Here is a 27300-nt window from a genome sequence, read left to right as displayed (position 1 = left end):
ATTCCCACATCCTCAGCGATGAGCTAGCAGCGTACCACGTAGTCGCAGACATTAAACACAAACCCCTACCATCCCTCAGTATTTGCTGCGACACGCTTCCCGTGTGTTGCTAGGTTTAACCCGTCACAGGCTCAGTGCTCTTCGGACACCCGTTCAACCCCCTCGATATGTCTTTCTCGGCTGCAGACCTCCAGGTATGGCAGTGACGCTGACCCCTACAACGTCTGTGACGCTGAACGGCTTTCATTTCAGAAGAAACACGGCTTCGACACCCAGGAGCCGACTCCGGTTTCCCCTGTTTCCACTCCTGGTGTACAGGCCAACGGTACTCTCGACACCGACTCCCAGGAGGCGTTCCCGTCGCTGGCTCCTTCCAGCGCCGTTCCGAACGGGAATAGGGCTCCTGCTTCTGCTTGGAGTGCTGCCGGTCCCCGCATTAGACCTACTGTCCAGAAGGCACCTCTGTTCTCGGACTCGTTCATCCTCTCCTCGGCCGAGATTGCTGCCGTCGGCAAGGATGGCAAGTCGATCTCGTCGGGAGAGGTCATGAAGCAGGTCATGTCGCAGTACAAGGTCAGGTTGGAGGCGTCCACCAACTCCCGGTCTCGTCAGACTACGTTCTTCCTCAAGTCTGAATCTCAGAAGGACCTGGAGAAGGCTAAGCGTGCTCTCCTTGCGCATCTCAGTCCTGTGGTACGTGACATCGTGGTGTAGGTTAGAACACACCTTTCATATATGTTTTTAAGGTGTCCTTGACTCTTAACGCTCCGGCATCTACGATTCCGACGATTATTGGACCCAAGGGCGCGACGCTCAAGAAGATTCGCGACCAAACGGGTGTTAGAGTCGACATCCCGCGCCGCGATACCCTTCCTCTACCCAATGGGAACGGCAGTGCGCACCCGGCCTCTGGTGTAGCTTCTCCTGCTCCTCTGGGTGATGAAGAGGAGGAGGAAGAGCCCACAATTCCGATCACGATCACTGGACCACAGCCGCTCGCGCAGGAAGCGGAGGCCTCGCTCAAGGAAATTATCGCCACGAAACGCTCCCGTTCTACTCAGCGCGTGCGCGACATCCCGGCCCATATCCTCCCCTTCCTGAAACCTCATCGCGAGAGATTCGAAGGAGCTGCGAAGGGCGAGGAGATACAACTCTCGCTCGACGTAGATGCGCGCGAGATCACGGTCACCGGTGAACGCGAGGCTGTCGGCCGCGTTGTCGACACCATCCGGAGTGCCATGGACTACTACAAGGCAGAAGTGACGCAGATCAAGTTCTCTTTGCCCAAGCGTCAGCACCGGCTTCTCACCGGCAAGGATGCAGAGGACATCCAGGCCACTTCGAAGTGCGTCGTCGTCGTCCCGAAACCGGAGGAGCCGAGCGAGGAGCTCATCATCTGGGGCAAGCCGATCGACGTGGGCAATGGTGTACAGGCTGTCATGCAGAAGGCGAATTCGGCGTACATTCACGAATTCCCTCTGCCCGGTCCCTCACCTGTAACTCGCCAGCTGCTGACCTACTTCACGCGGGTAGGGTATGCGCAGACGCTCAGCACGCAGAACCCTGGTTGCTCGGTATACACGCCCGCATTGTCTACCCTGGATAAGGCGACTGTTGTCAACGTGGACATGGTCGGAGAGAAGTCTGCGGTCGACTCTGCGGTCAGCATGTTCTCCGCCTTGATTGGCAAGCTGTTCAGCGCTACCAAGGAGGTGCAGATCGACTGGTTGGTACACCGGATCATCAACTCGCCGAAGAATGCTAAGAAGTAAGATGATCGTCTTGCGCATACGAGTGATCGCTTATGATCATATTCAGGATTCGGGCGTTCCACGAAGCTCACAATGTTTCGGTGTTCTTTCCTCCGGAGTCTGCTGAGCAGTCATTGGTCCTGCTGGTTTACGACCCTACGTCGCCGTCCGCCTCCCCTTCTCCTGTTGAGAAAGTCAAGAATCTCGAAGACGTTGAGAAGGAGCTCCTGAAGATGGCGAAGGATGCTGCGGACGTCAAGACCCAGACGATTTCGGTTGAAAAGAAATGGCATGACGCTGTGGTTGGACAGAAAGGGACCACGCTGAACGCTATCATCGGCGAGGACAAGACGTTGTCCGTCAAGGTCGGCGCGGACGTCGGAGATGCATCCACTGAGGACGTGATCATGGTCCGCGGCACGAGCGCGGATGTCGATCGCGCCGTCAAGGAAATCCTCAAGATCGTCGAGGACGCCAAGAACGACGCAGTGGTGAGCAGCTACTCGACCGAATTCGACATTGGTCGCGAGTACGTCGGTCGCATCGTCGGTGCCCAAGGCGCCGGGGTTAACAAGCTGCGGGACACGCTCGGCGTCAAGATTGACTTCGCGGACGACGCGGACGACAAGGAGCAGGTTGTCAGCAGGAAAAAGAAGGTCGTTCAACAGTCATCCCATGTCAAGATCACCGGGCGCAAGGAGAACGTCGAGGAAGCCAAGAAGAGGATCCTCACCCAGGTCGAGCGCCTTGCGGACGAGACCTCGGAGGTTCTTAAGATCTCTCACCAGTATCATTCGGGGCTCATTGGTCAAAGCGGCAAGTACGTCGTCCGCCTGGAAGAGAAGTACAGCGTCAAGATCATCTTCCCTCGCGAGGAGAACGGTGACGCCAGGACCAGAGAGCAACTCAAGCCCGATGAGGTCCTGGTGAAGGGTGGCAAGAAGGGCGTCGCCGGCGCTAAGGCAGAGCTACTTGATGTTCGTAGCCTGTTCCAGTCCATTGAGCACGATTTACTGAAGTTACTCTAGGCGGTTGAGTTCGAGAAGGAGTCCAACAACGTTATCTCGTTCACCATCCCAGCTCGCTCGGTGGCTCGCGTCCTCGGCAGAGCCGGTGCCACTATCAACGAGATCAAGGACACGACCGGAGCTCAGATCGACGTCGACAAGGCCGGAGACGAGAAGATTGCCAACATCTCGGTGCGCGGGACGAAGCAGGCCATCGCAGAGGCGAAGGCTGCCATCCTGGCGATCTCTGACCAAGTCGGCGAGGAGACTACGGACGCCGTCAACGTTGAGAGCAAGTTCCACCGTAGCATCATCGGTGCCGGTGGACAGGGCCTCAAGGAGCTCATCCTTCGTTGCGGCGGTCCTGCGGATGCGAAGGCCCAGGCCGGCCTAGTCCGCTTTCCTAGGCAGGGTGAGACAGGAGATGAAGTCCGCCTTCGTGGCGAGCCGAAGGTCGTCGCCAAGCTCAAGGTCGAGCTGGAGAAGATCGCTGCTACTCTTCGTGACCGTGTCACTCTCGGCGTCGAGGTCCCCGCCGCACAACACCGCGCTCTCATTGGCCGCGGCGGCCAGCACCTCAACGAGCTGCAGAACCGTCTCGGCGTCCAGGTGCAGTTCCCCGGCTCGCGCTCATACAACCAAGTCGGGGAGCTCGCGAACGAGGCTGAGTTTGCCGCCGTCGACCCCGCGAACCTGGTCAAGGTCACCGGTCCTCGCGCTGCATGCGAGAAGGCGGTCGAGGAGCTCAAGACGCAAGTCAAGCCTCCTGCGCCTGAGGCTGTCACCGCTACCGTGACGGTTCCGCTCAAGTATCACCACGCAGTGACGCAGCAGGGCAACTTCTTCCGTAACCTGAGGACGTCGGGCGTGCAGGTTGAGCAGTCCGCCATGCCCCAGAAGCCAGCCGTCCCTCCGAACCCTGCTCCTCAGGAGGGTGCCACAGAAGCCCGTATCGACGATCCCGATGCCGAGACCCCGTCTTCCGGCGTCCAGTGGCAGGTCGTTCCTAACTACGAGGACGCCGAGGAGGGTGACTCCGAGTGGACCTTCAAGGCGCGGGACCAGGCGGGCTTGGACCGCGCTCTGAAGATGACTCAGGGTGCTATCGAGCACGCCGAGAAAATGTCGCATGTCGGTTTCCTCACGCTGCCCGATCGGACGTCCTTCCCCAGGATCGTTGGGTCGAAGGGCGCCAACGTTGCCCGCCTCCGCAACGAGAGCGGTGCGGATATCACCGTGAGCCGCGAAGACACCACCATCGTCATCATCGGTAAGTTAAAAGTAGTGAGGTTCCCAAGCGGACAATGCTGATGCCAATTCTTCAGGCTCCGAGACTGCTATCGAGACGGCGAAGGAGGCGATCCTGAAAATCGCAAACACGAACTCTCGCTCTCGGGGCCGCCGTGACGCGTAAAATTAACGTTGCTTTGTTATCGCTCTGCTCATGCCGTTCTCCGTGGGTTAATGTTATTGTGGGTAGCGGGGGAGGGTCCAAAGAAATAATCGTACACGCTAGCTCTCGGAATTACATCTCTCTACATCACTAGGACGATACTGTGGTGGCATCATATCCGTGGAGACTTCGACGAAAAAACATGGAGCGACCTGACTTTGAGCGTACATGTGTCTCGAGAGTGAACGATCTGAGAACGATCCTCCATCTGCCCTCGGATCTTTGGCGCGGCGACTTGCCCATAGGCCAATCCAAGTTGAACGAAACGCATCGTTGACCCCAGGCTTGCCCAAGGCTCGCCCGGGATGTGGGTGGCGTCATCAGCAAGCCATCAATACTGAGTCAAGTTGAGCCAGGGGGACACACCCACTCGGAGTCAGACATGAAGCTTTGAAGTCGAGTGTATCCTCCACCCCGCATACTTACAGCAGCTGACCTATGTACATACCTCGTTGTCAAACACCACTCAAGCACATGTCTATATTCAACCCTCGCGACTTGTCCCCTCGAGAGGTCTAGTATGAAGGTTACAGCGGTGTAGTATACTGACTGACTTCCCTTTGCATGCCAGTTTCGCGGCCAGTGTCCACGACCTGAAGCGAATCTATAATCAGCCTGATACTCCCGCGAGGCACGATTGGCAATGAACCCGATGTTCTGCGCCCGAAGTGCTGTTGGTGCATACAGAGAGTCGGGCATAGTTATGATACGTCGTTCTGACCAGTTGTGACGCTGAAACAGAGACAAGGCCACGCCACGAGTTGACAGGCAGTGCATTTGGTCCGATAACTTCAACGTTGTATGAAATGCGGAGGGACAAAGAGAAGTCCAGAGACGACTGGCCGTTCTGGAGGCAGTCGGGAACATGGTGCAAACAGGTAGGCGACGTGTCTGCGGCTGGCTGGACGAGCCTCGGGCACACCTCGGGCACCGCATACGTGTCCGTCGATGTCATAAGCCGGCTATAAGTCCGGCTTTCTCGCATTTCAGTCCAGCCACCACCGTCCTTTCCCCGCACACAATGTTACCTCGACATCTACTCGCCCTCTCCTTTAGTCTTATATTAGATTCCCTTGCGTATGCATCCCAATCGCCCTCCTTTCTTTCCGAGCCCGTCGTGCGGAAGGACCAGGTGCAGAACGTTCTGGAGCATGAGCCGGTGAAGGAAGCGGTCTGCGAGAACCATGTATGCTCTACTTTCTCCTATTCTGTGAGACTTCTATTGATACGATCGAAGCTTACAGGTCCTATAGAGACGACCCTCTGCGACTACGAGACGATTGAAAGCGTTAACGACGAGCTTTTCAATCAGTTGCATTCACTGGTCGAGACGCCATTCTTCAAATACTTCCGGGTGCGTTACTCTGACAAGTTATTTTCTGACCACCTCCTCAACTAGTATTAGGTTGACCTCTACCGTGACTGTCCGTACTGGGAGGAGAATGGTTTCTGTGCCAATAGAGAATGCGGTATCACAACAGTAGACGAGGTGAGCTTTTTGTATTGTGGATGCGGCTTATGCGCGGACCCTGTCAGGAACCTCCTGTTTGACTCATTACTGTGTTTGAGCATCGCCACATTCTCGGGAGAAAGTGTCGGCATTCTGTCCCGGGAATGTCGCAGCACTCAGAAGCGACGCATATCCCTCTTTCAGGCTCTGCGCTACAGATATATGCCGCTGTCCACATATTTTAAGTGCATGCACTAACCCACTGTCTCGTTGCAGAGTGAAATCCCAGAGAGGTGGAGGGCAGCGGCTCTCAGTAAAGTTGAGATGCTTTCGCAAGGCGAGGTTCGTCCTCCTGATATTGCTGAACTTGGGCGGTCAAACTTATGGCTTGTACTCATAAACAGGGGATCCGACTTCCTGGCTGCTACTACCGCGACTCCGACTATTGCTTCCTCGATGATCCTACAGGTATGTCCGCTGCTTCTAATTGCCGAACGTGATCTGACCACTGTTGGTCATCGCAGACGGCGAGTATGTAGATCTAACGCTGAACCCCGAGCGTTTTACGGGCTACATCGGGCCGTCCGCGCACCGAGTGTGGTCTGCCATCTACTCGGAGAACTGTTTCGGTCTGTCGCAGCACGCTGTGTTAAATGAACCTGTGCCGGACATCACGCGTGCGGACGGAGAGTGTCTTGAGCAGCGTGTTTACTACAAGATCATCTCGGGTAAGTTCTCCGTGTGGTTGGGTAATGACAATGGCCTAATGAAATGGTCTTAGGTCTGCATACGAGTATCTCGACGCACATTTGCCATGACATGATGGACCAGAGCACCGGACAATGGGTATGTCCCTCAACGTCATGGACTCGTCATTGTAATCGCTGAGAATGCCGTCCTAGGGCCCAGACCTCCAGTGCTTCATCAACCGCGTAGCGGCATATCCGGAGCGACTCCAGTACCTCTATTTCGATGTCGTACTTCTCCTGCGTGCAGTAGCGCGCCTCGGCCCATACCTATCTGCATACGACTACTGTGGTACAGATGACCACGAGAAAGGCGTGCATTTGGAGACACATCAAAGACTCGGGCGAGTGATCGACGTCGCGACTGCGGTCGGCAAGTTCGACGAGACTGTACTCTTCCGCGGGGAGAATGCAAACGTGCGTGGCCCCGCTCTCTTGATGTTCTAGCTGATGCTGACCCGCGGGCTGTGTAGATGTTGAAGGAGGAGTTCAAGGACCACTTCCGTAACGTGACGCGGATAATGGACTGCGTTGGGTGTGACAAGTGCCGTCTCTGGGGCAAGGTGCAGACGATGGGCGTCGCCACCGCGCTGAAGGTGCTCTTCCAGTTAGATGAGAAGACATTAGAGTACGTGCCATGGCTGTCCTCGATCAATACCATAGCTAATGGGCTCCTATGCGCAGTCCGTCGGCGAACCCGAACCTCCTCCAGCGCTCAGAAGTCGTCGCGCTCATCAACACCCTCCACCGGTTCTCGGAGAGCCTCGCCGCGGTGAACGATTTCCGCAGGTTATGGGCGGCAGCGAACGCGCAGGACGAAGAGCGTATGATTGAAGCGGCGGCATCCGCCGCCTCCGGGCCTCCCAGGGTGCGTCTTCTTCGAGAGCTTTCCCTCCGTGGTCCGGGTGGGCTGACGTATCTCCCTTACTTCGGTGTTGTTCTCACAGTCACTCCACTCGCCCGTCGCGGGGAAGGACACCGCACCGGACATGTTCCTCGCCGATCTGCTGGTGTGGCTACGGGCGTGCAGGGACGGGACCGTCGGCTGTGTACAGGGGCTGCTGGAGGGCCTCCGGAGCGCGGTCGACCACGTCGCGTCGCTCTTCGAGATCTCGGGCAAGGATCAGGGCCCGAGGAGCGACCTCTGAGAACGGTTGCGCATCGTGGGGCACCGCGTACACGTGTACTATCTATAGTCTGAGGGACTGTATAGCAGTAATAATGGACTTCGCTTGTGTGGCTATTCTGACTGGAAGATACTCACTTACGGAAGCCGCGCGCTAAGGCAGATGAATAGCGCACAAGGACGATCCATTCTCGGGTCGGGCTGTGCGAATATGCAAATCATCAGGTACCGCCCTGGTCGTGGCGAGAGTGGTCGGGTGCGCGACGTTGTATGCGTTGTAGGCGTCGGACGTCGCTGGCCACGTTGGAGGATATGTGCTGTGTGCTGGTGCACGCAGAGCATGGGGGACCTTCGAGCGGGACGAACGACAGCGGTTGCCAAGATGGGAGAAACATTGTGACGGAGGATGTGCCTGTGACGGGAGGGCAGCGTGACCGTGACAAGCCCGGCGGGATGGGCGCGTGGGAGGCAGCGACGACCAACGCCCACTCCTTCCCGCCATCCGCCATCACCTGCTGCTCGCTCGCTCGATGCCCTTCACCGCGCGTCGGTGACGATGATTATCCTCGACGACAGCGAAGATCCGTTCTCTGACCCCGACAAGCTCATCGCCGACTCCCGTTCTGTCCACCGCCCTGCAACCCCGACTCCCTCTCTCCCCTCTTACGAGATCTCCCAGTCCCAAGCCCAGGGCGTACAATGTCCCCCAGAGGAGCTCGAGGCACAGACACATCGGCAAGAGCCAGACCAGCAGCAGCCCGAAAAGGCCGCGCGGAAGTGGTGGCCAAAGAATGCCCACCGTCGTTTTCGCAGGGCGCTTCTCTACGCTCTGGTAGTGTACTTCGTGATTACCGTCGCTGTCGGTGTTCCCATTATTGTGGTGGTACGTGGTCGGTCTTGAGCGTGCGGTCTTGATACTCACTGTAGACCAGAAGCTTCGACATCGCGCCTCGGAGCACAGTCCGTTTCCGCCCAAAGGAGGCAGCAGCAGCAGTCTGAGTTTGATATCGGACAGCGCTACGACGCTCCCAAAGTCTCTCGCCGTAGGATGCAACGCATGGACAGAGCATACCCCTTCATCCTCGACGTACGTGTCCATAATCAGTGCATCGTGATGCCACCGCTCATCCTCTGCGATAGCCTGCAATACAATGTGCACCTCAACAGCCTTGTGTTCCTGCAGTCAAACGTGTCGTATCAAAGCGACCCGTCGACACTGCAAGACATCTCTGGAACGCTGTCGGTCGGCATCAATGCCGATCCCTACGCAAGGGACGGCATCGTCTCCGTCGCCATGTACTATTCCAGCCAGAGTCTGAAGGATCAAACGAGCGTGTGTCTCATGAATGTCTCGAACAGCAGTGGACTGTATCTCTACGTGCCGTCAAACCTATCGGCAAGCGACTCGCTATCGTTCAACGTGACCTTCCTATTCCCGCAAGCTCAGCCATTGTACATCTCCGAGTTCGTCACGATGCTTCCCCATTTCGCCCAGTACTTCGAAAGCCTGTCGGATTGGGTGAGCTTCGACAAGGTCACATTAGGCGGGCCGCAGTCGCTGGTATCGGTAGCGGTGAGTGTATTGTCCCTTATACTGGTTGTGAGACGCTCACGCCTCGTGCAGTCAATCGACGCTACGTCCCTAGAGGTGAAGACGGCCTTGGCAGGCATTCAGGGCAACTTCAATGTCACAGAGTCATTGGTGCTGGAAACCGTCTCTGCGTACGTACATTGTTTGTTGTCTTATGGGTTGACGGTAATTGACGTTTGCGTAGTCCGATCGACGTAAACATTTCCCTTCATAATTCTGGACATGCAGAACCCACCTTCCTAGACGTGAGCACAGGGAATGCGTGAGTATTTCGCCCTATCAGTTGCCTTACAGACACTTATCCAGCACAGTCCATTAAATGCCAGCGTCTGTCTCTTCCTTCCTCAAGACGCCGATTCGTCCAGGATGCCCAACTTCATAACACGTTTCGAGACATTCAACGCACCTCTCACTGTTTTCGTTGATCACGCTCCGGGATCTGCCGCTGGTGTCCTGCGCCTCCGCGCAGAGAGCAGCGTTGGCCAGGCACTCGTCGCCGTTGACAGCGCATACACTGGCGTCTTCGATGTTTCGACAACATTCGCAACCGCGGACGTGTTCAGCAGTAACGTCAACAGTGTAGCGCAGCTTGCGCAGGTCGACGTCAGCTATCTGGACGGAGACGTAGTGTCAACGAGTACGGGGACGACGAACGCAGACGTGGAGATGGGTCGGACCTTGATATTCGACACCATGCAATCATCGAGGCTAACGGGATGGGTAGGAGTGCCACCACGACCATCCGTACCGCCAACTCCGAAGTACTTCGGCAGGCAGGGTGGCATCGAGGTCATCTCAACACTGAGCCCCGCCGCGCTGCTGTTCGGCACATAGCCAGGCGCGTGCGCGGCCCTCTGGCAGCCTATCAACGGGCGCACAGGTCGCGTGCGCATGCTTTTCGCTGGGTCGGTCGTCCGCTGGATGTGTCCCTCGTCGTGTAGAATAGTGTACTTTTAGCTTCGGACAGATGGGAAGGGACACGCCCATCTTCATGCTGCATTGACACCCAGGGTCCTTCGCTGTGTTGTGCTTTTCCTACATAGGGGTCGGCCTCTTCACTCGTTCTTTCGTCATTCGTCGTCGCTCATATCCTCCTGGCGTTTTGCGGCAGCGCCATTTGTGTCTACTGCACCGTAACCTACTCACGCTCCCTAAAGTTCGCGGTATGCATCATCGTCTGTCTATATTGCAGTCTCTCATCCAGTACCAGTTACTAATAGCATGCAGTTGAAACACACGGTCATTGGCATGGATGCTCCCTCACCGGTGGGCATTGGTGGACACACAATTAGAATCCTTGGTATGCAGAGGTTGTAGGTATCTGCTCTGTCTCCTGATTCTCGTCACAGTAGCAGACAGCTGTAGGTTGCACTCGAAGTCAGAACTCTTGCATGTCATTGATCATTGGCCACAGTACTCGTACACCATAAATCAAGCAACGCCATCGTGATGCAAACACTCTACCTGGGTCGCGGTTTGCTATCAGGGACCAATGGCAATGCCGATGGAAGACTGGGTCCGCTCCAAGAAGACTCTAGCACTCATATTGATCGCAACACTAACGCCGCGGTGGGGAGGCCGTTACATAACTACGGTATAACTCGTGCAAAGGCTTTCAGTGTATCCAGTAGTTGTCTGTCATCTACCGAAAGATCACCGGGGACCGTCTCGCCCACGAATGGCACTTCATCTGCCCCGCATTCCGTCCCTTCTTCAGGGAGCGTGCCGTTCTGGAAATACGCCCGGATGTGCCTCGCAGTGCACACCGAAGGCGCGGACGGAACAGTGTGGCCATACGAGTCCTGGACGAGCAACGCCGAGCCGGGGAAGCGGGCGTGCGCGGCGCGCGCCTGCGCCAGAGGACAGACGGTGTCGTACTTGGGCGATACGAAGAGCAGCGGGCTCGACGTGTTGGGCGAGCCGAAGGGGCCGGTGTACCGCCATTTGGGGCGGATTTTCCACTCCGTACAGCGGAGGTAGTAGTTCCCCCAGACTGGGGCGAACCTCGGAGAGTCTGACGACATGTTGCGGAAGTATCGCGCGTGGCTTTCGGGGTCGTACGAGACCGGGTCACCATCGCTGCATGCGATGGCAGAGAACGCCTCGTTTGACGGGAGTTGGCCGGGAATAGGGTCGCAGTCGCATGACATCGTTGGCGAGAAGAACGCGGCGAAGTTGGCCAGTGTTTTCTGGTCCCGTTTCTCTGCGGCCACCAGGATCTCCGCTAAAGTAGCAAAGTATCGGATGGGGATATACAGGGCCCCAAATGTAAGCATGTCCAGCGCAGCTTCCGTAAGTAGCGCAGGTCCGTGCGCGTGCTGCACTGGGATCGGAGAGCGTCTGAGCGTATCTCTAATGGCGTAAACGCGGTTGCGGATGAGGGTGGGGGATGCCTCGTACAGCGGGCATTTTCCGGGACCGCCTTCAAAGCAGAAATGGTAGAATGACGCCTCGACGGCATCGGTGTCGAGGAGATTGCCGTTCCACCGGGCCTCGAGGTACTTCTGTGCATCGCATACGCCGTCTAGGACAAGTCGGCCCACTCTCTTGGGGTACATGGTGGCAAAGTATTGACCCAAGACGGTACCATAGCTCTGCGATCTATAGGTAAGTACTTTCCAGCCCAGAGAGAAATCGGCACTTACGAATCCCCAGTAATTCAACTTATCCTGACCCAACTTATCTATGATTGTGAGCATATCCGTCGCGACACTGGCACTGCTCATGAACCTCCCGGGCCTCAATGCCGATATCTCGCCAGGTGCGTCCGTGCTATTTCTGTCCAACACTTCCATGCACTGCTGCCCGGCGAGTTGCTCCCAGCCGCGGGCTTCAGCTACAGAGTCGTCGTCGAGACTTAACAATCTTCGTCTGGCTCCCATACCAAACAGCTGATGGTGAAAGTCGGATTCGAAGCACTGTGCCGACGGTGTGCTGGCACCAGTACCTCGCGGGTCAAAGCCTAGGATGTTGTAGTTTCCACCAACGATTTCGGCAATATGCCTCCCCCACCGATTGATACCCACGGTCCCCGACTGGCCAGGGCCACCTGGATTGATGAGGATGGTGCCCTGCACGTCGAGGGAATCTTTGGCCGGGAGCATCTGGAGCGCGATGGTGGCTGTCGCCGCGTCCGGGGAGTCTGACTGATAGTCCATGGGAACCGTGAGTAACGCGCAACGAAATCCGTCGAAGCACGATGTCCAGCCGATGTCTTCAGATGGTTAAATCTAGGTGTGATCGGTTTGAACAGAGGCACAACTCTCGAATCGGGTGTTGCTCACCGTGTCCCAGCGACTTTCGGCTGGAGAAACGAAGGTGGCATACCGATTCAACGTGGTAACGTTTTTTGAGTAAAGGAAAACTAGGGCGACCAGTGACAGCAGCACTAGAGACGGTACTCGTGCGTGCCACCGTCGAGTTCGGTAATGGGATAGCGAACCAGTCTCATCCCCCTTGTAAACTTGAGCGCCTTTGACGCACATAGTCCGAACTCAGAGAGAGAGATGCAGGGATAGGGCCGCAGTGGGGTAGTGTCCTGAACTTGGAGGCGAGAGATTCAAGTTGGGGAGCCAGTGTCAGCGCTCCAGGGTGGCTGTCTCGCTTCGCAGCGCTCACCTCCGCACGACCGCAGGGCGTTACATGTACCTCCACAGGACTTGCTGTTTCTAGTTGCGCTTCTGTGGTAGCAGAACGGACCGCCGATGTCAACCAGCCTGAGCCAGGGTACTGTGTACGCTTTCCCTATTTCCATACTGACAGGTCTCACCTCGGGCGGCGCATACTGAAATCTTTTGGGGGCTGATTCGAGCGATGGGCCCCTATACCAGTATCATCACGCGATGTCACTGCACGAAGAGGACTCAAATCTGTGCGGAGTACAAATGGGTGATCTGGACAAATTGTACTGAACCGGCAGTGTACATGACTTACAGTGGCAACTTGAATGGGCCGGACATGATCGCATTGGTGCCAAATTACGAGCGGAGGAAGAAGGCCTTCTTCCTGCGGTGTTTTCACCGGGAAATGGAAATAACTTGAAGATTGAGCTTGAACGTTCTTGAACAGCCATGTCAACTTCTTCATCGCCGAAAGCGCATTCAAGTTACAGAGCATTGACAACTTTCCTGCGCAATCATGCAGAGAAGCACGACCCGGAGTCAAGCGTCGTCTGTGGTGCTCGCTAGCGGCGAAATGGCCTACGGCGGCCCCACGCCTCCTAGGAAGCCAACGAACATACCATGATATCTGTCCCACTGTTCCAAGGTGACTACTAGTAGATGTCGGCTCATTGCCGAAAGTTGAGGCACGTGTCGATGAGGATTCATAAGATCGGACGGACGCGACCTGGAGCGGATCGACTTGTTATACTATGCCGGCTCGAGAGTCCTTGGTTTTCCGTTGTCAGAAAGGTCTATTGGTGTCTTAGTGTCGACGGTAGTAGTACGTGCCTTGGGGTATTTATCCGGGACACAGACCTCGTACCGTGAGTAGTAACTACCAACCGGTTGATCACAGCTGGGCAGGAATACAATTTGTGAATATTGCACAATGACAGCTGCAGTAAATGATCGAGTTGGCGACGAGCCCATTCGAATTAGTAGGCGCCGAACGCACTCATGTCCCGATGGATCTGAGTATCGAAATGATCCACTGCTGTCTTGCCCACCCTCCGCGACCTTCGAGCTCTCATCCTCTAGCGCGGTCATAATTCAGTCAGACATTCCGGATGTCATCCCATCACGACACGAGCTCTCTGAAGCCGCCGAATTGTGCGAAACTACCGCACTGGCATGGGTGCCATCCGATCAGCAGATCCCGATGTTGTTATAGCGCCTCCTAAGGCGATGTATGGGATACACCGCAACCAAGTCTTGCCCTAGTCGTCATTCTCCACTTGATCTACTTGCTGCTTTGTATTCAACGAAGCTCGTCCGAATCACGACGACACGCTGCGATCTGCCCCGAGTGACACTGCAAACTTAGGTCGCGGACGCGTAGAGGTCTGAGTCTCATGTACGCCCTGTCTGACCATCGTCAGTCCCAGAACCCACGCTGATCCCATTTGACTCTTTCTAGAACTAAGATCCGATTGACGATGGCTGAAGCCGCGCGATATGGTACATGGCATTCGCCCATCGAGGCACAAGACGTCTGTCACAGACCTGTACGCATGACTCCTTGTTCGACTGCTAATCTGTTCGTTTTGTGGCTCACAACGCCTCCAGTCGTTTCCGGCAGACGATGTGTTTGTCGACCCAACAACAGGAACCATCTACCACACAGAAGCGAGACCATCCGAGGGCGGACGCGATGCCATTGTCTTCACGGAGACTAAGCGTGAAGTGATGCGCAAGACATGGGATGCGAGGAGTCGTGTACATGAGGTGTGTAACACAAAGACCTCGTCTGGGTTACGTTCTTACTAGTTGCCAGATTGGCGGTGCTCCTGCTTCGGCCTACAATGGCATTGTCTACTTCTCAAATGCATCAGACAATCGGGTGTACGCCGTGGGCAGGTCGGAAGACCCGCAGCCAATCACCCCTGGTACGTGTCTTAACCTTCCCTTGCATGTACAACAATGTCAATTAGATATTGTAGTCAACGAGGCCCACAGATTCGCGAAGTTCGCAATCCACCCGAAGCAACCAAACCTCATAGTCGCCATCCTCGAAGACCACACCAAGCCCGCGCCCACGGACGTCGTCAACACCCTCTGCGTCATCAACAGCTGGACACAGACCGTCACCACGCTCGTTTCAGGCGCAGACTTTTACTCCGGGCCCTGCTTCTCTCCTGACGGCACCCACCTCGCCTGGGAGCAATGGTCCCACCCAGACATGTCCTGGGAGGGCGGACAGATCTACGTCGCTTCCGTCCACGCCTCCGACAGCGCACTCACACTCAGCGACACCGCGCACGTCGGCGGCGTCCCGCGCAACGTCAGCGCGACCTACCCGCTCTGGGCGTCAGATGACGTGCTCATCTACACATGCGACGAATCCGGCTACCAGAACCCCTGGAAGTACATCGTCTCCACGCGCGCGGCCGCGCCCGTGCTTGACGAGTCCGTCGACGTCGACTTCAGCCTGCCGCGGTGGTGCCTCGGCTGGGAGTTCAGCGTGCCGCTCGACCTCGCCGCCGGCCGAGTGCTCTACGCCGCGGTGCGCGACGGGCGGAGCTACCTGTACGTGCTCAATCTCGCGGACGGCGAGGCTGAGGAGCTCGAGTGCCCGTACGTCCACATCCCCGTGGTCAAGCGCGTGCGCGACAATGTCGTCGTCTTTCGCGCGCAGAGCGTTGACAGCCCTGAGGCGATCGTCCTCTGCACGCTCGACGAGGACATGAACCCGACGTTCAAGGAGCTCACGGGCGGCTTTGCGCTCCCCCTCGCGCCGTCGATGATATCGATCGCGAAGTCGATCACGCTGAAAAACCCCGCTAACGACGGCCCGCTGCATGTGCTGTACTACCCGCCGACAAACCCGAACTACAAGGGCCTTGGTGGCGAGAAGCCGCCGTGCATCGTGAATGCGCATGGAGGACCGAATATCCATGCCTCGCAGGGGTTCAGGTGGGAAGTGCAGTTCTTCACGAGTCGTGGCTTCGCATGGTACGTCCTAGTTGCCCATGTTGCGTTGTGAAGTGGATAGTACTGATACCTGTATAGGGTGGACGTGAACTACAGCGGTAGTGCTGGCTTTGGTCGAGAATACATGTAAGTGCTCCATCAAACCTCCAGCTTAGAATACCCGCATTGATTACCTTCGGATACAGCGAGCGACTCAACGGCCAATGGGGCGTGATAGACGTCCAAGACTGCATTCACGCCATGAAGTCGCTCTCCGCCGCGCCGCACCCACTCATCGACGCGCGGCGGAGCATCATCCGCGGGCGCTCCACGGGCGGGTACATCGCGCTCGCCGCGTGCTGCCGCCCCGGCGAGCGCAGGACGTTCGTGGCCGCGACGTGCATGCACGGTGCGGCGGACATGCGCGCGCTCGCACGCGGCATGCACAAGTTTCTGCTGCACCAAATCCAGCGCCTCGTCGGCGGCTCGCCAGACGAGATTCCTGAGGTGTATAAGGAGCGCACGCCGCTGTATAATTTGGGGAACATTGGCAAGCTGGGATTCCCGCCCCTTCTAGTGCGTTGTGCCGGCGTTTGATTGTGCTATCCGTCTGATCACTCGCACACAGATTATGCAGGGCAGTGAAGACCCCATGGCGCCTCCCTCACACGCGCAGGCCATCGTCGAGGCCGTCAAGGCGCAGGGCGGTCGAGTAGAGTACAGGCTGTTCGAGGGCGAGGCACATGGCTGGCGCAAGACCAAGACCATGGAGTTGGCGATCGAGCAGGAGCTTGCGTTCTACCAAGAAGTGCTGGGCTTGGGAGACATCGACGATGAGTTGGAGGAAGGGCTGCCCGTGTACAGTACTGGTGGCAATGCCCTTGACTAGCCGTGCGAGAGAGAATACTAGAGAGAATACTTACCTGTACATATGTAATGCGTGCATGTTGTGATCTGGATCTCCTGTAAGCCATTCTGTTTCAGTGTGTTATGATATGATGTACCATGTAAACGGATCCAAAAGTAAATATGCTGCAAGACGGTACACAAGATCGGAGGTATGCTACACTGGATACCTTGCGGAGTATTGTGGAGTTCATGCCTCATACGTCAGCGGCTACTCCGTCTTTGTCCTCCTCCATGGGCTCGCCGTCAATAGGCTCACCACCGATGGGTTCACCATCAATGTCATCCATAGGCACACCGTCAATGTCATCGATCGTCACGCCATCGACGTCATCCATAGGCTCCCCGTCGATGTCCTCGGCCAGTGGAACGCTGACGTCCTTGACTGGAATGCTATCCTCGTCGTCGCTGCCCAGATCCATTTGTTCCCCCTCGTCCGAGTCTGCCGCTGGCTCGGCTTCCTTGGTGACTTCCTCGGCGGGCTTGAATGAACTCGCCTTGAATTTGGACGCCGCGGGTGTTCTCTGCTTCACTTCGATCGTCTTCACCTCCTCTTGAGGCTGAGCGTCCTCTATGGTCGAGCCCTCCAGCCGCGCCCGCAGTTCGGCCGTGAAGTCAGGCGGGAAGACGATCCAGTCTTCCCAGATGTCAATGATCGCGGCGATTTGCTTCTTGAAGGTCTCCGCAGTGATGCGGCCGGGGAACGAGTGGTAGATGGTCGAGAGGTGGTCGAAGACAAGCCCAAGGCGTGACTGGAACTCTTGTCGGAATTTCCAAGCCATAGGCAGGGGTGCGGCTGAGTTGTGCAGGATGTCGCAGATGAGGTGCAGACGCGCGACTTTGCGTGGCACCGGTGTACCGTCAATGACCAAGGATGCGATGATTATGTCAGAAACCTGTGGTTTGCGTCAGCACAGTGTGTAGATCATTAGCTCCACCACTCGCCTCCGCCGCTGCTTCGGCGTGTTCCAGACTGAACGCCATGCATCTTGCAATCTCTCCGCGCTTGCCACTCAATGCACGTAGCATCGCCTCGAATCGTTTCCGAGCACGCTTGCCCAGCTCGTTCTTCCTACCATGTTCCCTTTCCGATTCTTCGGCGGAGTCCGTAGAATATACTGAATTGTATCCCTGACCAATGTCCCAGGTGAGAATCGCGGCAACGCCTGAAGGGAGGAACACGCTATACATCATCATCGAACTCTGGCTCCAAGGCCTCGTTGTGATTCAACAATGACCGATAGTACTTGTTTCTCCGGTGCTGCGCCTGTATCAGGAATCCCATGCTGATGTGGTATTTTATGGACCAGACTTACGTCGCGTTTCAAGAAGGCATATCTAGGATTCCCCTTTTCCATCTCTTTGAGACTAACCTCGTACTCCCCATCATGTCCCTTGACTTCATTGGCCACCATTCGGATAAATTTGTCGGATATCTCTTCCTCATCGAGCCCAAGATGCACGGTGCGCGGGCTACGGGAGCGCGGCCCAGGCGATCGACTGGCGAATCGTCTACGACTTGTTGATCGGCGCCGGTAGCCAGAGGGCGAGCGAGAGTAGTCCCGACCGACCGAGCGACTTGTTGATCGCCGCGCAGACCGAAATCCGCCACGATCGTGATCTCGAGAACGGGATCGAGAACGCGAGCGGGAGTACGAGCGGCGCTGTCCACTCCGCTCGCGTGAGCGACTACGCGACCTTGACCTTGACCTTGACCGTGATCGTGATCGTGACCGCGAAAACGTCTTCTTCGTTACTATTGAATCTAAGTCAACGCATCTCTTGGTCCAAGGAGGCACACACCATAAAGTGGCTTGACAGCTATCGGAACTGCCTTGCTCCACCCGACTCGAAGGATTGATCCTCCCCAATCGAAGCCGTCTAGCTCTCTCAGCGCTGCCTCTGCGTCCTTGCGCTTCATGTATGACACGAAGCCGCTCAGCCCTGTATTCTTCGTCCGCCGAGAAGCAGTCATATCCGCGCCAGGCCCTTGCGTGGCATCTCCTCTGGGCCACATAATTTTCACCTAACAGGACATATAGACCGGGTCATGGAGAGGGTGATAGAGACGTACCGAACCAACTGGTCCACAACGAGCAAAGAATGTACCTAGGCTCTGTTCTGTTACATGTGAAGGCAAGTTGGCCACGAATATGTTTGTTGACTAGATCGCCCGTTATGATCATCACAGCAAGTGGGTTGGTTGAGACGTACCTGAGGATCTCCTCTATCCTTGCTTCCGCTTTGCCCCTCATATGCTGTCCCAAGCGCATTCAGGCTCTGAACAAACTGCACGTAGGATCGACGTACCAGCGATCGAAGTAACGGATCTTCCGTGTGTAACTGCACATCGTGTGAGTAGACACAGCGTATATTCAAGTTCAGAACACACCATGTCGGGAGAGCCTCGATTCGCGATCGGCCTGCTCTCTATGCCAAGCGGGGATGTCAAGTTCAATCCGACAGTAACGCTTGGAGGCATACCTTTTGATCTCCTCGAGGAAAGAGTCCATCGCTCGTTTCCCCTTTGGTTTAGGTGCCACTGGCGGCGGAGATGGCGACTTCTGTGGCAAGGTCGTTTGACTTCATCGTGCAACACCGGGACGGCGGACGCACCATAGCGTCCAACTCGAACGCTCGCATGCCTTGGCTACCAGCTCCTTTACCACGCACAGCAGGCGCATACGAAGAGCTCTCTCCCGCCTTCACGAAAGCTGCACCTCCCTTCTTCCGTTCAGCGGCTTCTCCTTGGAATGCGTCCAGGAACTCCGCGTATGCCCTAGCAGCATTCTCCTCTTCGTCCCTCCGCTTGGCCTCGGCCGCTTCTTTCTCCTTCTCCCGCTTCGACTTCCTGACAACGCCCTGTGTGAAAACAGTTCGCTTCTGATCGTCCACCTCCTTTTGCTATCATGAAGACAGTCGGTGAGTGCGCAAGAAAGCTAAATAAGTCTCCGTCCGCACTGGAAACGATGATTCATCATCATCGTTGTCGAAGAAGGCAACGAGCTTCGACTTCGTTTTGTCCATTTGTCGAGTGCGAATGTGAAGAATGTAAGCACTCTGCGCGCGCGTGCGCAGGGAAGGATGCACTGGCCCGTGGTGAAGTGCAAGAGAATGAGAATAGACAGTGGACTAGGCGCCCAATACTCTCCCGGACGCTTGCCATATTTGGAAAACCTACCAAACGCCTTCATTAGACGCTCGTCACCGGGGTCCAAGAATGAGCGTTGCTGTAGACTGGAGAGGCCTTTTGCAGTGACGAACACAGCACGGAGTTGTTGTTTCCCATGTAAAGCAATATCTACAAACCTCGGTAGATTGTATAGTCGGCAATTGAACAAATGTCCATGCGTACTAAACAACCTTTGAGCATTGATTGTTTACCCTGCTGTTTTACATGTGGATGCGATGGTACTGTGGTTTACGCTACTTATAGCTCAAGCGGGGATCAAACCAGGCTATGTATTACATCAGCAAACTGGCCATTCCTCCGGACGTATATGCCATGGGTTTCATTGGCGGATGAGGCTTGGCGTCAAACTGGGTGTATGTTTGCGAGCCATGGTCATCGATCCGAATCTGCAGTGGCGTTCAGTTCATATTGCACCCTATGAAGTTTCGTGTTACTCACGAAGGCGCCCTTGTTGCCTCCTTGGTCTACGTAGTTCGGTGCAGAGAAAACGGTGGTGCAAAGTCCGTCATGTTCGATGGCATATCCATCTGATCATAGTCATGAATGCGCGTGGTTACCAGAAACTGAACGAACATACCTTGTCGGACTTCATGACTACGGATTACGCCTGTGACGCCGTTCAATTGGCACCATCGCTTTGTGACGTCTGGTCCGAATGCAATGCCGACGCCCTGACGAAGAAGTCAGAAAGAGGACTGAGGGGTGGAGAACGGTACTCACCCGTTTGCTTGGACCCCGTCCTGGCATGTCCTGAGGGTCTGTCCATAGTAGCTCGCCTGCAATGAACTGACTCAGTCATAGAGAAGGCGCAACGGGGAGACCTACGCACACATCAATCCCTCCTGCCCAGGCTGACGTCCTATCCGGTCGATCTTGCGGATCTCGTCAAGGGTGACGCCGTCTTTGCTGAAAAGGCCACCGTGTACGACAAAGTAGCGCTTCTTGCCTTCTGGCGACAGTATGGCATTGCCTGCGGGACCTGCCGGAGGCTTCGTTGCGCAAATCAAGGTCGCGAGTGGCACTTCAAGCTGGTGTCAAAACGAGTGAAAGACTGGTCAGGGTAGACTACTCACTGACTGTGAAAACGTGTGCGAATAGCTGGAAACAATGATGTCAATGAATACGTGCGAGTTGAGCTGAGGCGCCGTCTGTCATACCTTGTAGGTTTGTTCCCCGTGTTTGTGCTTTGCTTCGCCCTCGAAGCCGTATGTCCGGTTCATGTCTTTCGTCTCGTGGTTTCCCCGGTTGATGTACATGCGGTTCGGATATAACCCTGCACGACTGGTCAGACGCGAGCGAAATCGAAAATTTCTGGTGCAGCTTACACTTGAACGCAAATGCGGTGAGGATGACCTCTATTGACCATGATCCCCGGTCAACCAGATCGCCGTTCATGAGCAAACAATGCTTGTCGGTCGGGTGACCCGTGAGAGAAAAGAGGTGCAGGACGTCGTAGAACTGGCCTGCCGAGCTAGATGAGACCGGTGCTGGCTGGATCGCATAGCCTATACATACCGTGAACATCACCGATCACGTCGCAGGTCATGCCTTCCTCTATGTTCAGTGTTACCAAGCTCTCTTCTTGGGCGAATGCTTGATGCGCTCCCAGGACAATCTCCCACACATATCTCGATGCGCATTATTTCGACACGACCGACATGGACGGCAAGGGCAGTAACGACATACCTCTTGGGCAAGGCCTTGCCTTCTTTGAACCACTCGATCATAGCATTGACGAACTCGAGGTTGATGCTATATTTGCCTCCCTCGGTTGTAGACAATTTCGGGCCTTTGTAGTCGCGGTCGAGATCACATCCACCTGCCGATTACGTCGTCAACACTTGCATATAGCGTGTAAAGCCGTGTATTCACCTTCGGCGATGATCGCCATACATCGCTCGACCGAACTCGTCTCCTCCTCCATCTCGATGGCTTTCTCGAATTCCGATTTCCGCATGATCCTGGTTGTGCTGTCCAGTTGTTGGCGGACAAGTTGGTTGTTCGGCTCTAGCGAGAGGACCTTCTTGAAGTCCGCGATGGCCTGCTTGTACTTTAGCGTCTGCAAGTAGCATGTCGCTCGCCTGTGCATGACAATGTCATTTAAGTGGACTTAGGAAACGCAGAGGTTTCACTGACCGGTAGTAGGCTTTGGAGTAGTTAGGATCCAACTGGATCGCATGGGCTGTCGGCCATACGCTGTTATGGTGCAGCTCGAAGTACAGAAAGAATGAAGGTACATACCAGCATCACTCAACCCATACCCATGCTCTTCCAGTTTGACGCGCGTATATGCACGGTTGCACCAGATGGTAGCATCAAACGGATTCAGTTCAATAGCCTTTGAGTAAAGCTCTGCAGCTTTGTTGAATTCATGGCCTGCAAGTCACGATCTCACGCTGAGCTCCTGGTCGTCTGCCTGAGTGGGTGGAACGATGAAAGCAGAAGACGTACCGGTAAATGCCTTGTTTGCCTCTGCCTTGATTTTCGCAGCTTCCTGTCTGTCTTTGTCTGTGACATCCGCGAGACTTAGCTTGGAGATGGTAGGTGAGGGTGGCAAGGAGGTCGCAGCGGTCGAGACGCTTGGCGACGAGGGGATTGACGAGTCGCTCATACTCGATTACACAGAAACCTTCTCAATGACCTGTTTGACAAACGAGTCTTGCGAACAGCGATGTGAGTAACGACGGTGTGTATCGTCAAGGTGGTATGTTGGTGGTATGGGAGAACTACTGCACTTATGTACTTGCACGCAGCAGCCACTGCGAATCTCGTGGAAAGGTTCAAAATCCGATTACGTAAGTGGTAGATCGGACGGGCCGCGTTACGGTTCCGTGGGGCGCTGTCCGAGACTGCCACCAACTGTGGGCCAGTGGCTGACAACGCTGAACTTGAACGCCACCAGGCTGCAGCAACATAAACAGAACGACATTGACTTCGACAGGATGATCGTACAGCTCTACAACAACATCGATTTAAACAATACTCGATAAGTCAAATCCACTCGCCCCGTCCGCCTTGACCGCCACGCCCTTCTCTGTCACGATAGCACTGATCAATTCAGCAGGAGTAACGTCGAAACTGGGGTTGTAAACTCCCTCGAGGTCCTCCGGGGTTACCATGACAGTTGCTTGCTCTTTAACACCTTGCGCGTTCAGCGTGAATGGATAGACTGCACCTCGGACCAGTCGCGCCTCGAGGGCGGGCCTCTGTTCTATGGGAATCCTGAAATGATACGGTGAGGAAGCTATTGTCCGATTTGATCAATGAACTTACGCGGTGCCGTCCGCTATGTCGAGGTCGACAGTGCTGACCGGTGCCACGACAATGAATGGTATATTGTGCCGCGACGCGAGCACCGCGGCGTTGTACGTGCCGACCTATTGGTATGTGTCAGACTGAATCAACGAATATGTAGGAGACGCATGCCTTATTAGCCGTATCACCGTTCCGAGCTATGCGGTCAGCCCCTACGACTGTGGTACAGCTGTCTTAGCGTCTACAGTCGTGTTCACAGCGAGCGGAACTCACCAACAGCGTGGATGTCGTTGTGCTGGAACAGCGATCCCACCATGCTATCGCAGAGCATGGTTGCAGGTATCTTCAATGTCAAGAGCTCGAGCGCCGTCAGTCTGCAAGAGACGTGAGCTCTCTCTCGATCTCGAGGCCGTCTTCCGTATACTCACCTCGATCCCTGATGGTACGGCGTAGATTGTGTGAAGAACGCTCGACTGAGCTTTCTTGTCTCGTGAAGGTACGTGATCAACCCCAGTGCTGTCCCATAACCCTACGAAAGCATGTGAGCGAATATACGGCGTCCGTATACAATACATACAGACGTCGCCAGCGACCCAGTATTGCACACCGTCATGACGTTCAGGCTCTCCGGAGACTTGCCCTTCGCCTTCACCTGCTCGATCAGCCACTCCCCTCCCCACTTCGACATCCTCTTGTTCCGTGAGACGTCTTCTGCATCGATCTCACGTCCCTCTTGTATCAAGTCCTGGGCAATCGCGCTAGCGTCCTTGCCTTGTTCAACGCCCGTCCGAAGTGTGTGCTTCAGGCGCCGTGTGGCTGCACCGAGGTTGACTGCAGTTGGTCGTGCAGTGTACAAGAAGTCAAGTTGTGCAGTGATGTATGGATCCAGAAGTTGTGGTGAAGAGAGCCACTCAGGTGCGGGATCGGCCTGTAACGCTCGGGACAGGTGGGAGGCCACAGTCAGAGCGGCGAGCGAAGCGATCGCTGGGGCGCCTCGGATCTAGAGTGACATGGAGGGCGTTGTTTCATTACAGAGCCGTTGAAAAGAATGAGGACGGGTAAGCACCTTCATTGACTTGATGGCATCGTGAGCCTGCTCGATCGTGTCGATCTCGATGAACTCTGTGGTATGCGGCAGCAAGAGCTGGTTCACAATTTCAATCTTGTCGCCCGAGGTTTTGATAGATGTAAGAGCCATTTGGAAAGAGTTTGGTGCGGACGACAGTGGTTATTGCTTGGATTCCGAGCCAAGAATGCTGAGTAGGCTGTGTGGACGCGATTGAGCGACGAAGAGAATTTGCTGCTTCAATTGCGAAGGATGAGGCAATCTCGAATCGGTGATCTGGATCGATCGAGCGAGGCACGTGTTACCAACCGCCTCGGATAATGTTCTCCGTTAAATCCGGGTCTCCAGCACTCGATATTTTCTTGGGCCGTACTGCGAATCGAGAGCGATTTTTACGTAGTATGAGTTCTTGTTGACATTTTTGACTAATTTGACTAATCAAATACACTGTTTTGCCGAACCCTCTTGAAATTGCTTCTAGTTGGGAAGCTGCACCCTGTAGAACCCAGCTGAGCCATCCAACTCGATGATCTCGCAGTCCAGCTTGTCCCCGTTCCCGACTTGCGTCTCAACACACGTGAAGTCCATAGTCTACCAACTTCCGTTAGTACTCTGTGGCATGCACCTGTGCTAGAGAAGCTCACTTGGTCAATCACGGCCATCGGATGGTCTTGTATCAAGAATCAGCACTATGTCCCACTGATGTTATCGGGAAAACTTACGCCAAATGCCTGTGTCGTAGACTATGCCCTGCCCAGCAGTCGCAACGAAGGCACGCATGGTAGGAAGGTCTGGCTTATCATCCGACCCGTTCTTCGCCACGATGACTAAGTACGTCTCTCCCGGCTTGTCCAAGTCCTCTCCACGGCCCATGGGTATGAACGCCTGGTTCGTGCATGGATGCCTCTCAAGCAGCTTGACATCCCAGTGCCCGCCCTGTGCGTCAATGGGCTTGCACCGGTAGACCGAGAGGCCCGTCGTAGCTCCGGTATCCGCGGGGTATGCCGACTCTAGCAACGCCAGTTTGTGAAACTTCACGGCCGTGCCCTGGTTCGCCCCAGTAATGCGCGTGGACCGCGGAGATGGCACGGCGTTCAAATCGGAGTACGCCTGGATCACCTGTCCAAAGGGTGCGAAGGCTTCCGGGGTGAGTGGAAGAGCGGGGATGGTAGGTCCGGCTGGGTTGACTGCGGACTGCAGGCTATGTGCCGTCGGGACCGTTGTAGAGGCCGAATCCTCTGTTGCTTGAGTGTTCGCGGCCGCACTTTCCCCAGCAGCGCCTGACAATACCGGGGCCGTGATATCACCGCCCGCTCTCCTACCTACTATGCGGACTCTCTTCAAGCCTCCATCGGGGTAAATAGTCGCTCTAACATGCGTGAATGCTTTGCCGTCCACGTTGTGCAGCTGGAAGTGGTGCTGTCGGTGAGGCCCGAGCTTCGTGCGGGGAAGGATGACCGTCCAGTCGTCCTCAGGAGCGTTCGCAGGATCCAGTTCCTGGCTGGACAAGGCATGTAGTTCGCAGGACTCTGGGAAATTGCCTTTGAAGTGAGCGGTATCGATCTCGGCGTGAGATAGGTACCCGGCATCGCCACTGGGCATGCGGTGGCAATGGCATAAGTCAATTGGTGTCGGGCAAGATGGTCGATCGGTACGTACAGCTTGATGATCGCCCAATCTCTGTGCCCTTTCTGCCTGCTTCGCTTCGTCTCCCATCCGTCGCCCATGTCCTTACCTAATAACGCAGCGTGAGTAATGCTGTCCGATCCAGGAGACTCTATGGCCGTTGCGTGCACCGGTTCCTTACCTCTGCCGGGAAGGATCAGGTTGGATCCCACACCGAAGTGTTGATCCGAAGTGAAGACGACTCTTCCCCCGGAGAAAACGTGAGCAAGGTCAAACTGGGCTGACAAATCAGCAGGGAAGACTGGTGACACTAGTCCATAGACACGGAGTCGAGCCTGTTCCTTTGGATTAGCTTGGTCGGTAAGGATAAAAGATAAGGCACCGACAATTCCACCGTCGGGATACATGTTGAGCTTCACGTAGTTCAAACCTTTCGTAGGCTTGATTGTGAACAGATGCCTAGAACTAGGTCCCAGAGGCACCTTCGGCAGGATCTCTGACCACTACGACCGTCCTCCGTAAGCAATTAAACAGATCAATGCAATGGTATCTTCGTCTTACATTGGTGTCATTCGCCAGAGGGGCAGGCTGGTCCCCAGGTTGGTAGAGTGCGTCAACACTGACTTCAGGGGCCTCGTTACCTGGTTGAAACGATGACCCGTCAAAATCTACTCCTGCTGAACAGAGCATTGGCGTAACTACCCACCGTTGAAGTGCGTAGTGTCGATGTCGAAGCCAAAGACGGTGCCGGTAGTTCCTAGCTTGATGACACACCTGATATGTCCTAAGTATGCCGACCTGAGGAATCGATGAGACGTAAGGATGGCGTACCAATCGTATGTCGGGTTGTGTCGTCGCGTTTCCCATCCGCTGTAGAGTGCCCCTTTTGGCCCAAATTGGCCTTTCAAGCTCGGCGCAGGCTGAGCATCACTCATGAGATAGGCTCGGCAATCAATCATGATCAAATACCTCAACAAGCAATAGATGGAATGCTTCCGCGAAGAACTCGTCGGAGAAAGACTCGACTTTGCCTCCTAGAGCGACGCTGGACAACTCTATTTCCGCATGCGATGTCAATGACTTCACATGAATCACGCGCGAGGCTATACGCACCAATGGCTGTTCCAAATGCGGAAGCGAACTGATCGAGCGGGATGCGTTCGAATTCCATTCTTCACTTGACACTGGGGTCCTCGGTCCGGAATCGGCTGCCTGTGGGGATATCTTGTCTGATCTTGAAGTGGCTACCAGTGAAGGCCACAAGCACACTCGTGATCGTATGCGCAAGGAGACTCGCACGACAGGTCGCCGATGAACAGGATCAGATCGGGAGCAGCATCCACGAGTCATCGGAAAAGCGCCGTCCTGATTGGCCGCGCGCGAGTCGGTGGCGTGTCCTGAGTTTGGAAACAGTGTGGCCGTAGCCATAATGTACCGCGCTACAATTCTGGGCCCATGCTCTGCGTCCGGACACCGCCACAGACACCTTCCTCGACACCTCGCAGCGGGACAAGTTGGAGGAGCCGTCTGGGGCCGTACACGGGAGGTGTCTTGACAG

At 55.5% G+C, this 27300-nt stretch overlaps 9 protein-coding genes across 9 annotated transcripts; 4 read left to right on the top strand and 5 right to left on the bottom strand.

Moving 5' to 3' along the window:
* Positions 1–27: 27 nt before the first annotated feature.
* Positions 28–4363, top strand: C8Q71DRAFT_264500 (uncharacterized protein). The gene is made up of 6 exons (XM_047917392.1): positions 28–194; positions 253–693; positions 747–1768; positions 1819–2728; positions 2780–4028; positions 4084–4363. Exons 1-6 carry the CDS (start codon positions 168–170, stop codon positions 4170–4172), a joined length of 3738 nt encoding a protein of 1245 aa, XP_047775195.1. The 5' UTR covers positions 28–167; the 3' UTR covers positions 4173–4363.
* An 831-nt stretch (positions 4364–5194) lies between these two features.
* On the top strand, positions 5195–8020 carry C8Q71DRAFT_777706 (endoplasmic oxidoreductin). The gene is made up of 11 exons (XM_047924730.1): positions 5195–5397; positions 5449–5565; positions 5617–5700; positions 5938–6003; positions 6066–6129; positions 6186–6389; positions 6443–6507; positions 6564–6824; positions 6881–7035; positions 7092–7275; positions 7355–8020. The coding sequence occupies exons 1-11, from the start codon at positions 5233–5235 to the stop codon at positions 7553–7555; spliced, it is 1566 nt and encodes a 521-aa protein (XP_047775194.1). The 5' UTR covers positions 5195–5232; the 3' UTR covers positions 7556–8020.
* Positions 8021–10432, top strand: C8Q71DRAFT_777702 (uncharacterized protein). The gene is made up of 6 exons (XM_047924729.1): positions 8021–8416; positions 8466–8620; positions 8674–9106; positions 9158–9255; positions 9309–9386; positions 9436–10432. Exons 1-6 carry the CDS (start codon positions 8090–8092, stop codon positions 9956–9958), a joined length of 1614 nt encoding a protein of 537 aa, XP_047775193.1. The 5' UTR covers positions 8021–8089; the 3' UTR covers positions 9959–10432.
* Positions 10433–10713: 281 nt separating this feature from the next.
* C8Q71DRAFT_714526 (alpha/beta-hydrolase) lies at positions 10714–12348 on the bottom strand (the record flags this gene model as incomplete). Its single annotated transcript, XM_047920973.1, has 2 exons — positions 10714–11718; positions 11770–12348. Coding segments are annotated over 2 exons (1584 nt in total), but the record flags the coding sequence as incomplete, so codon positions are not given.
* A 1436-nt stretch (positions 12349–13784) lies between these two features.
* C8Q71DRAFT_815280 (Alpha/Beta hydrolase protein) lies at positions 13785–16666 on the top strand. The gene is made up of 8 exons (XM_047926098.1): positions 13785–14140; positions 14204–14291; positions 14353–14511; positions 14561–14672; positions 14727–15738; positions 15796–15843; positions 15903–16272; positions 16325–16666. Exons 2-8 carry the CDS (start codon positions 14223–14225, stop codon positions 16583–16585), a joined length of 2031 nt encoding a protein of 676 aa, XP_047775191.1. The 5' UTR covers positions 13785–14140; positions 14204–14222; the 3' UTR covers positions 16586–16666.
* Positions 16667–19721, bottom strand: C8Q71DRAFT_777687 (uncharacterized protein). Its single transcript, XM_047924728.1, has 12 exons — positions 19564–19721; positions 19219–19506; positions 19087–19166; positions 18995–19032; positions 18913–18945; positions 18817–18860; positions 18677–18766; positions 18406–18628; positions 17919–18358; positions 17792–17863; positions 17548–17733; positions 16667–17498 (listed from the first exon to the last, which is right to left on the bottom strand). Exons 1-12 carry the CDS (start codon positions 19627–19629, stop codon positions 16800–16802), a joined length of 2259 nt encoding a protein of 752 aa, XP_047775190.1. The 5' UTR covers positions 19630–19721; the 3' UTR covers positions 16667–16799.
* A 139-nt stretch (positions 19722–19860) lies between these two features.
* Positions 19861–22569, bottom strand: C8Q71DRAFT_777684 (phosphoprotein phosphatase). The gene is made up of 14 exons (XM_047924727.1): positions 22247–22569; positions 22037–22171; positions 21932–21977; positions 21668–21876; positions 21482–21614; positions 21311–21423; positions 21121–21258; positions 20953–21068; positions 20869–20893; positions 20625–20816; positions 20516–20571; positions 20373–20466; positions 20234–20322; positions 19861–20181 (listed from the first exon to the last, which is right to left on the bottom strand). The coding sequence occupies exons 1-14, from the start codon at positions 22404–22406 to the stop codon at positions 20068–20070; spliced, it is 1620 nt and encodes a 539-aa protein (XP_047775189.1). The 5' UTR covers positions 22407–22569; the 3' UTR covers positions 19861–20067.
* Positions 22570–22649: 80 nt separating this feature from the next.
* C8Q71DRAFT_910177 (Methylthioribose-1-phosphate isomerase) lies at positions 22650–24375 on the bottom strand. Its single transcript, XM_047929078.1, has 7 exons — positions 24117–24375; positions 23628–24050; positions 23479–23579; positions 23324–23424; positions 23222–23268; positions 23069–23172; positions 22650–23017 (listed from the first exon to the last, which is right to left on the bottom strand). The coding sequence occupies exons 1-7, from the start codon at positions 24246–24248 to the stop codon at positions 22768–22770; spliced, it is 1158 nt and encodes a 385-aa protein (XP_047775188.1). The 5' UTR covers positions 24249–24375; the 3' UTR covers positions 22650–22767.
* Positions 24376–24505: 130 nt separating this feature from the next.
* C8Q71DRAFT_777681 (allantoicase) lies at positions 24506–27236 on the bottom strand. Its single transcript, XM_047924726.1, has 11 exons — positions 26856–27236; positions 26712–26797; positions 26574–26662; positions 26449–26516; positions 26304–26383; positions 26129–26245; positions 25924–26077; positions 25776–25851; positions 24839–25710; positions 24761–24786; positions 24506–24707 (listed from the first exon to the last, which is right to left on the bottom strand). Exons 1-11 carry the CDS (start codon positions 26911–26913, stop codon positions 24594–24596), a joined length of 1740 nt encoding a protein of 579 aa, XP_047775187.1. The 5' UTR covers positions 26914–27236; the 3' UTR covers positions 24506–24593.
* Between the last annotated feature and the right edge of the window lie 64 nt (positions 27237–27300).

Source organism: Rhodofomes roseus, assembly GCF_022264815.1.
Source record: "Rhodofomes roseus strain CIRM-BRFM 1785 chromosome Unknown C8Q71scaffold_22, whole genome shotgun sequence".
NCBI lineage: Eukaryota > Fungi > Basidiomycota > Agaricomycetes > Polyporales > Fomitopsidaceae > Rhodofomes > Rhodofomes roseus.
Note: the sequence above shows the minus strand (reverse complement) of the source record. Positions and strands in the feature narration are given on the sequence as shown.